At 39.8% G+C, this 9,319-nt stretch overlaps 1 protein-coding gene across 2 annotated transcripts in view; it reads left to right on the top strand.

Moving 5' to 3' along the window:
• PDE4B (phosphodiesterase 4B, cAMP-specific) overlaps positions 1-9,319 on the top strand; it is an 814,686-nt gene that overhangs the window by 583,479 nt on the left and 221,888 nt on the right. For both annotated transcript variants that reach the window (XM_006862448.1, XM_006862449.1), the window contains 2 exons: positions 987-1,023; positions 1,132-1,202. In XM_006862448.1, the coding sequence (XP_006862510.1) occupies positions 987-1,023; positions 1,132-1,202 (108 nt within the window). The remainder of the gene's footprint in view (positions 1-986; positions 1,024-1,131; positions 1,203-9,319) is intronic.

Here is a 9,319-nt window from a genome sequence, read left to right as displayed (position 1 = left end):
ACACCTAACTCAAATGTGTCAATTTTTCTACTGTCTTCCTTATTTACTGTCTAGCTTTCACATACATATGAGGTTATTGAAATTACCATGGCTTGGGTCAGGCACACCTTAGTCCTCAAGCTGACATCTTTGCTCTTCAATACTTGAAAAAGGTCTTGTGCAGCAGATTTGCCTAATGCAATATGTTCAAGCTATACAATCCCTTTAAAAGCTTTTCCTTGGGTACTTTAAGAAAAAAAAATTTTTTTTACATTAAATACAAAAAGTAATGGGCTTCCCAGACAGAATTCTGTTTTTAAATGGCATGAAGGTTGTGGTTCAAATCAACAGAAGCCAGGAAACTCAATGTTAACCTTTATGCACACAGTTACACCATTTTTCCAACTCTGTGCCCCTGTGAGCGGTCCTCCCTTTGAATTTCCTGGCTCTGGCAACCGAACTCCACAAATCACTTTGGATTTCAGTGCTATGGGTCAAACATTGAATGGGAATATGCCCCAAGGATATATGCTTATTTGCAAATGCTCTTAATTGTTGTTGTTAAATGCCTTCAAGTCAGTTTTGACTCTTAGCCACCCTGTATAGGGCTCCCAAGGAGCAGCTGGTGGCTTTGAACTGCAGTCACTGTAAATACAGGAGCCTTGAACCTAGCATTTATTTTTGTTTACTTTAAGCTCCTGGGATTCCCATTGATGCCTAACTTTTAGTACTGCCTTATACTCCTGGTGTGACACTATAGGGTAAGCACTGGACTGCAAACTACAAGATCAGCAGTTCAAACCCACCAACCATTCCTCAAAAACCCTGGATAGGGTCACCATGAGTTGGAACTGACTTGACGGCACTTTGCAACAACAACAATATATCCAAATAGGAAGAGTTACTATAACACTTGTGTTGTTAATATTGATTAAGTTTAATATTATACTTCGTCACGTTATAATTCAAATGCATTTTCATATGTCTCTATTCTCTCTTTTCACCAGACATGGCGATGACCTGATTGTGACACCTTTTGCCCAGGTCTGTATCCGGTTGGCAACCTCCTGCCCTCATTCTGTCCCACGGGTGGTTTCTAAGGGTGGCCTCTGAACCTTTTGTTTCTAACCATTTGAAATGTTGTCCTAACAGGTCCTGGCCAGCTTGAGAAGTGTAAGAAACAACTTCACTGTTCTGACAAACCTACATGGAACATCCAACAAGTAAGCATTAAACATTTTGTGGAGGTTAGATACGCTCTTTATGAATCCCTTCCATAAAAGCAAGAACAGTGAACTGCATTTTTATAAATTGACTACTACAAAGAAATTTGCTTTTCAGAGCTTTGTTAGGGCACGTAATCATATGTGAAAATAGAACATGACATCATCATATTTTAGAACTGGTTAGAGATGATCTAGTCTAGGTTTTATTCATCTTCATCCCTTAATACTTAGTAGCCAGTTGTTGTGGTGGTTAGTTGATTTTGAGTTGCCCCCAAACCATGGTGACCTCAAAAAGGAACCAAACCCTGCCTGGTCTGCGACATCCTGATGATCACAGATCCGGATATTGGGATCCAGTGGGTCTTCACTGGCTGATCTTCAGAAGTAGATCCCCAGGTCTTTCTTTCTTCTTCATCTTAATCTAGAAAGTCTACTGAAACCTGATTAGCATTTAACACCACCAACAATAAACCTTCACTAACAGATGGCTGGTGATTGCACAGGAGGGACATAGTACCCAGCAGGAATAGTTTCGATAAATGTAAGAATCAGATGAAGATTCTATTAACTTTTATATTTGCCACTTTGAAAAGGTTATTTAATACTGTTGTTGTTCTTAAGTGTGGTCAAGTTGGTTCTGACTCATAGCTACTCCACATAGGGTGTCTGAGGAGCAGCTGTTGAGTTTGAACCTCAGACATTGCGATTCAAATGACCTTTCAGTCCAGTGTTCATACTACCATGTCACCATGTCACATAGTGACCATAAATTATTAAAATCTTTTAGAATAAGCTACTACTGAATTCAGAAATTCATTCTTATACTGAAGTCACCAAAGAGCATTAATCGTACATTTTTCAATTAACCTTACATTTTTGGTGTCATAGAGACAGAATCAAGACAGAGTGTAGGACTCTCTTCTTTTCGGTCACTAATCTAGGTAAATTCAGTTATGATTGCTAAATTTGTTTTCCTCATCTATAAAATGAATGTTTGAGCTTCAAGGTATCCGTAGTAATTTTTTCCATTAACTATGAGTCTGGGTGGTTCAAACAGTTAATACTCTAACTAAAAGATTACAGGTTTGAGTCTACCCAGAGACTACCAGAATAAAAACCTGGCAAATTACTTACAAAAAATTAGACACTGAAAATCCTATGGTACATATTTCTACTCAGACACACATGGAATCACCAGGAGTTAGAGTCAACTTAAAGACAGCTGTTTTCTTCTCTTTTTTCATGATTACTCTATAAGGTGCTCTGGTAGCGTAGTGGTTACGAATCGGGCTGTGAACCTTAAGGTCAGCGGTTCGAAACTACCAGCTGCTCCACGGGAGAAAGATGAGGCTTTCTGCTCCCGTAAAGATTTACAGCCTTGGAAACCCTATACAGGGTCGCTATGGGTCGGACCCGACTCGATGGCACATAACAACAACAACAACACTCTGTAAGTAATGTAAGTATAGTAGAATAGTATCGTGATGTGCCTTGGAGTCGGATCCAACTCATAGCAACTGTGTACAAGGTTTCCAAGACCGTAAATCTTTATAGGAATAAAAAAACCTCATCTTTCACACGCAGAACAGCTGGGCAGAACAGCTGGTAGTTTCAAACAACTGACCTTAGCCCAATTTGTAACCACTATGAGCTCTGGTAGTGTAGTGGTTACGAATCGGGCTGTGAACCTCACAGTCAGCAGTTGGAAACTACCAATTGTTCCGCGGGAGAAAGAGGAGGCTTTCTGCTCCCGTAAAGATGTACAGCCTTGGAAACCCTGTACAGGGTCGCTATGGGTCGGAACCAACTCCACGGCACATAACAACAACAACAACAGTACTACCAGAGTAGAATAGTATAGTTCATATATAATAGTATAGTTCACTATTCCATAAGTTTTAAAAGATCATCATGGGCTCATAAGGTCATAGAATCAATGATCCTGGAGAGTAGGACTAAACCACTGATTCAGCCTCTTTTTGTTTTTACTGAAAGAGAATCCCAGATTCTCAGAACTCTAATGACTTGCTAACGACCATGACACAAGTTAGAGATGCAACAGAGTCAAAACATAAATCCTCTGAAGTTTTGGTCAGTCAGTGTTCACTAGAGAATAGTATGCCCTCATCAGTCTTTACAAAATTAGTAATCTTCTGTTTTGATTTGGTTAACAGACATGCCCTTAACCTGATACATCATAACCGAGTACATTTTTCAAAAGTGGCAGTAAACACGTGCTGTGAACACTCCTCTTTTCATTTTCCTGTAACTTGTAATTGACTCTCCTTGTGAGGCTCATGATGTCTTTCCTATCATCCAACTCTTCTCCTCTAAACTCTTTTCCCAACTGCTACCAGAGTGATCTTTCTCATATGCGCCTAACCATATCACACTCCTTGGGTCATTTCAAAGCTTCAATTTACAGTGAACACAAAGTTTAAATGCAGGTGCTTGACACCCAAAGCAATTCATGATCTAAACAAGTTAAATTGATTAATAACTGAGTGGATTTATATTTAATGCATATACATGGAATCTAGACCCGTGTCCCAGCTTCATTTGCAGTGGTGTTCATTTATTCATTAATTAGTTTTTCTGTTTCTTTGTTTATTAATTAACCTATCTAACATGTATTAATCTAGTGTATAGTATTCATGCACGGAGTCCTGATGTGGCACTGTGGAATAATGCACTGGATCACAAGGTCAGTTTGAACTGCAAGGTTGGCAGTTCAAATTCACTAGCCACCGCTTGGAAAGCCTATACAGGGATTCTATGAGTCAGAACTGATTCAAAGGCACTTAACAACAACATTCATGCATGGAGACATAGTTGGCTTTGTATGATAAGCCTTGGACTGCTAACCACAAGGTTCAAGCTCATCAGTGGCTCCTAGAAACCCTACACAAAGTCTCTATGAGTCAGAACTGATTTGATGGCACTTAACAACAATAATTCACGCTACAGGATAATGCACTGGACCAAAGGGTCAATTTGAACCACAAGGTTGGCAGTGCTCAATATCTGCTCCTGGAAAACCCTACACAGGGTTGCTATGAGTCAGAGCCAACTCAACACTTAACAACAATATTCATGCATTCCTGCACGTATGCATTTAACAAATATTTATTGTACACCTATATGGTTCCAGGACCTGGTGATATAATAGTGACCAAAGCAGACAAGTTCTCTAGGGCTTCCTTTCTAATGTAAAATGCCAGGCGACTTAATGGTGAAAAGTTGGAATGAATTTCTGGACACAAGGGAGTATATCCTAACAATTCTGGTCTAATTGTCCCCTGTATGTTCTATTTGCCATCCTAATTATGGACTTACTGTTGTCTCTCCTTTAAATATGTCTTGCCAACCTCCAGGGTCTAACTAAATCCTTCTTGCTTTGTATGACTCATATCCAGTGTTATCTTGATCAGAAGGTTGGCCCTGACCCCACCAAGTCTACTTGCAGGCCTCACTTGTGGCTTCAGGGAACTCAACAAAACTTATCACACTCTGTTTAGATGTTTCTATGTCTAGACTAAGGAGCTCTGGTAGCATAATGGTTATGAATTGGGCTACGAACCACAAGGTCAGCAGTTTGGAACTACCAGCTGTTCCATGGGAGAAAGATGAGGCTTTCTGCTCCTGTAGAGATTTACAGCCTCGGAAACCATGTACAGGGTCACTATGAGTTGGAACTGACTCCACAGCACACAGCCAATGTCTAGACTTTGTGCTCCTTCAGGGTGAGAATTATACTTAATTTTCATGAATTCCTTAGAATTAATGGAAAGCTTGACATATGGTTTCTGCTTTGTAAATACTCAGTATCCCTATTCATTCCCTCTTCATTTAGAAATAAATAATTTGTAGGGGAAAGTCCCCTATCCATTATTTAGAACGCTACTTTTTCAGGAGTAATGTTCTCTCCATCCCTGCCTTTCATTCTTTACAGATTATGACCTCTGGGGTCACACTTACCGGTGTCATGACCCGATTCCACCACGTAATTAACTTCTCTCATTTTCTGTCTGTACAGTAGTTAGTCTGAGGGTTGTTGCTGTTTTTAAGTGCTGTCAAGTCAGTTCCAACTGATAGTAACCCTGCATAGTGTTTCCGAGGAGCTGTTGGTGGGTTTGAACACCAACCTTGCAGTCTAGTGCCTATTCTATAACTCCACACCAGAACTCCACATCTGAGGACTAGATGACTAGATATTTATAATGCTTTTATAGAAGCATTCAAGTTGTTGCTGTAAAGTGGCATTTAGTCAGTTCTGACCCATAGCTACCCTGCATGGGATTTCCAAGGAGTGTTGGTATGAATTGCCAACCTTTCAGTTCAAACTGGCCTTGCAGTTGAGTGCTTATCCTACAATATCACAGCAGAACTCCAGCAGCATTCATAGTAGGTGTTCAATAAATATGAATTATATTTAATTAATATTATAAATGATGGAGTTCTGGTATGATGCTGTGGATTAATGTGCTGGATGCAAGGTTGGTTTGAGTAGCAAGGTCGGTGGTTCAGGCTCACCAGACGCTCCTTGGAAACCCTACACAGGGTCGCTATGAGTCAGAACCAATTCAATGGCACATAACAACATAATGGAGTTGGAGCTTAATAAACGATAGTTACATATCTTTTGCTGAATCCTGAAACAACAGAACACTTGGAGGTTTTCCCATCCAATATCTCAGTTACAATCACCATGAATTATATTTGTGATAAGCATTGTCACTCCCGTTCTGTGAATTGGCCTAGAATGAAAACTCACATTCGGCAAAAGTAAAATTAAGAGACTTATTGGAAGTCCAGAGATAGTCTGAACTAGAAATACATCCAAACTCACAGACTGAAAATCAAACAGAAGGAAGCAGGAAATAAAAGTGGCATTTTTTTTTTTTTTTTGGTTGTTGTTTTTCTTGCAGTTAGAACAAGCACTAAAATTTACAAGATTTTGTTGAAAGACAATCAGAGAAATCAAAAGAGAGAGATCTAAAAGCAGGGTCAGGTAGAATGTGAATACATGATTGACTAAAGGTGCCAGCTCTATAGTTTATTATGGAAAGGTCATAGGACACGGCAGGAAAGGCTCTTCTCACACCCTGCTATAAACAGTGCTGTCTCCATCCTATCCGTTTCTGGTGGTACACTCTAAAGATTGATCAATAATGCTGTGCATCAAGACCCTGTAGGTAAAGCTCTTACATCTTGTATCTGTTTGAACATAATGAAAAAGGTTCTCTGGGAATAGATTTTGATATTCTGCACCTGCCAGACCTCAAGAAAAAGAGTTTTATGGTTAGGGCAGCATCACGGTTAAAGAAACTGTTGTTTGAAAAGGCAGCTTTAAAATTTTATATGGATTCTAGAGTCAGATCAAGACTTCACAAATAAGGCTCCGCTTTCAGAGTTTACCCATACCTCTGATTTTAGACTTTCATATAGAATAAAAAATAAATCTTAGTGTATTTGAGCTTAAATTCTAAGCATTTGGTTTGCAGAAGTTTACAGTTTACAGTGGAAGCTTCCATGAATTTTGACATAAATTCAATCTCTATTGAGTTCATTCTACCATAATTCTGCAATGTAAAAATGTTACCCTTGGGTAGAGTGTGTTTAAAAGTAGACTATAACTCTGCTGGCTGGTCCAGGGAGGGGCAGTTTTGCTCTAGGTGCTTGCCTGAGTATGCCCTTAATGGGAACTGTGGTACCAGGGCCCCAGGGTCATGAGTTATATGCTGTCCAAGGTGGTGATGGTGGAGTGTCCCAGACCAATCCTTTAAACTTTTTCTAATCTGCACACATTTGTCCATTTCAAATACCTTTTTTAAACAACATAAAAGATGACTATACACATGGACTTCACCAGATATAATACACAGAAATCAAATTGATTACATCTGTAGAAAGAAATAGTGGAAAAGCTCTATATCATCAGCCAAAACAAGGCCAGGGGCAGATTGTGGACCAGATCATCAATTACTCACGTGTAAATTCAGGAGCTCTGGTAGCATAGTGGTTACGAATCTGGCTGCGAACCTTAAGGTCAGTGGTTCGAAACTACCAGCCACTCCACGGGAGAAAGATGAGGCTTTCTACTCCCGTAAAGATTTACACCCTCGGAAACCCTGTACAGGGTCTCTATGGGTCGGAACTGACTCGACGTCACTTAACAACAACAACAACAACAATTTCAAGTGACACTGAAGAAAATGAAAACAAGTCCACAAGAGCCTAAATATGACATTGAATTTATCCCACCTGGATTTAGAGATCATCTGAAGACCAGATTCAGAGATCATCTGAAGTCCAAGGTGCATTGCAGGCATTGCCAAAGAACAAGGCACCAGGAATTAATGGAAAACAAATTGAAATCTTTCAACAAACTGATGTGGCACTGGAGACACTCAATCATCTATGCCAGGAAATTTGGAAGACAACTACCTGGCCAATGGAATGGAAGAGAGCCATGTTTGTACCCATTCCAAAGAGAGGTGACCCAACAGAACTCAGAAATAATAGGACAATATCATTGATATTCCATGTGAGTAACGTTTTACTAATGGTAATACAGAAATGGCTGCAAACATACATTGACAGAGAACTTCCAGAAGTTCAAGCCGGATTCAGAAGAGGACTATTATTGCTGATGTAAGATAGATCTTGGCTGAAAGCAGAGAATACCAGAAATATGTTTACTTGTGCTTTATTGACTACACAAAGGCTTTCGATTGTGTGGATCATGACAAGCTATGGACAACATTGCAAAGTAGGAGTATTCTGAAACACCTAATTGTGCTCATGAGGAGCCTGAACCTGGACCAATGGGCAGTTGTTCGAACAGAACAAGGGACACCGAATGGTTTAAAATTAGGAAAGGTGTGCAACAGGGTTGTATTCTTTCACTGTACTTATTCAACCTGTATGCCGAGCAAATAACCCGAGAAGCTGGGTTATAAGAAGCTAAACGTGACATTAGGATTGGAGGAAGACTCATTAACAACCTGCAATATGCAAATAATACAGCCTTGCTTGCTGAAAGTGAAGAGGCCTTAAAATACTTACTGATGAAGATCAAAGACCACAGCCTTCAGTGTGGATTTCATCTCAATGTAAAGAAAATAAAAATCCTTACTACTGGACCAGTAAACAACATCCATATAAATGGAGAAAAGATTGAAGTTGTCAAAGACTTTATTTTTCTCAGATCAACCATCAACACTCATGGAAGCAGCAGTCAAGAAATCAAATGATATATTGCATTAGGTAAATCTTCTGCACAAGAAGTTTTCAAAGTGTTGAAGAGCAAAGATGTCAGTTTGAGGACTAAGGTGCACCTGGCTCAAGCCATGGTATTATTTTCAACAACCTCATATGCATGAGAAAATTGGACAGTAAATAAAGATGGCCGTAGAAGAATTGATACATTTGAGTTATGGTGTTGGAGGAGAATATTGAAAGTGCCATGGGCTGCCAAAATAACAAATAGATCTGTGTTGGTAGAAGTGCAGCTAGAGTTCTCCTTTGAGGCCAGGATGACAAGAGTTCATCTCTCATACTTTGGACATATTGTCAGGAGGGATCAGTCACTGGAGAAGGATATCATGTTTGGTAAGGTGGAGGGTCAGAGAAAAAGAGGAAGACCCCCAGCGAGATGGATTGGCTAAGTGGCAGCATCACTGGGCTCAAGCGTAGCAATGATTGTGAGATTGGCCCAGGACTGGGCAGTGTTTCATTCTTTTGTACATAGGGTCACTATGGGTCAGTACTGATTCTATGGCACCTAACAACATTATGCAGCAGTGTACATGTCCTAAACATGGTCCCTTTCTCACTTTTGTAATCCCCCCAGACAGTGATGAATTGATCTGCCATCAATCATGATTTTATGACAATTTTATTTTTCCATGTTAACTATCAACACTCACAGAAACAGCAGTCAAGAAATCAAATGATGTATTGCAATAGGCAAATCTGCTGCACAAGATCTTTTTTAAAAGTGTTGAAGAGCGAAGATGTCAGCTTGAGGACTAAGGTACACCTGACCCAAGCCGTGGTATTTTCAATAACCTCATATGCATGCAAAAGCTGGACAGTGAATAAGGAAGACC

The sequence above is a fragment of the Chrysochloris asiatica genome, unplaced genomic scaffold (assembly GCF_000296735.1).
Source record: "Chrysochloris asiatica unplaced genomic scaffold, ChrAsi1.0 scaffold00048, whole genome shotgun sequence".
Classification (NCBI taxonomy): Eukaryota; Metazoa; Chordata; class Mammalia; order Afrosoricida; family Chrysochloridae; genus Chrysochloris; species Chrysochloris asiatica.
This window is presented reverse-complemented; position numbering and strand designations above follow the sequence as displayed.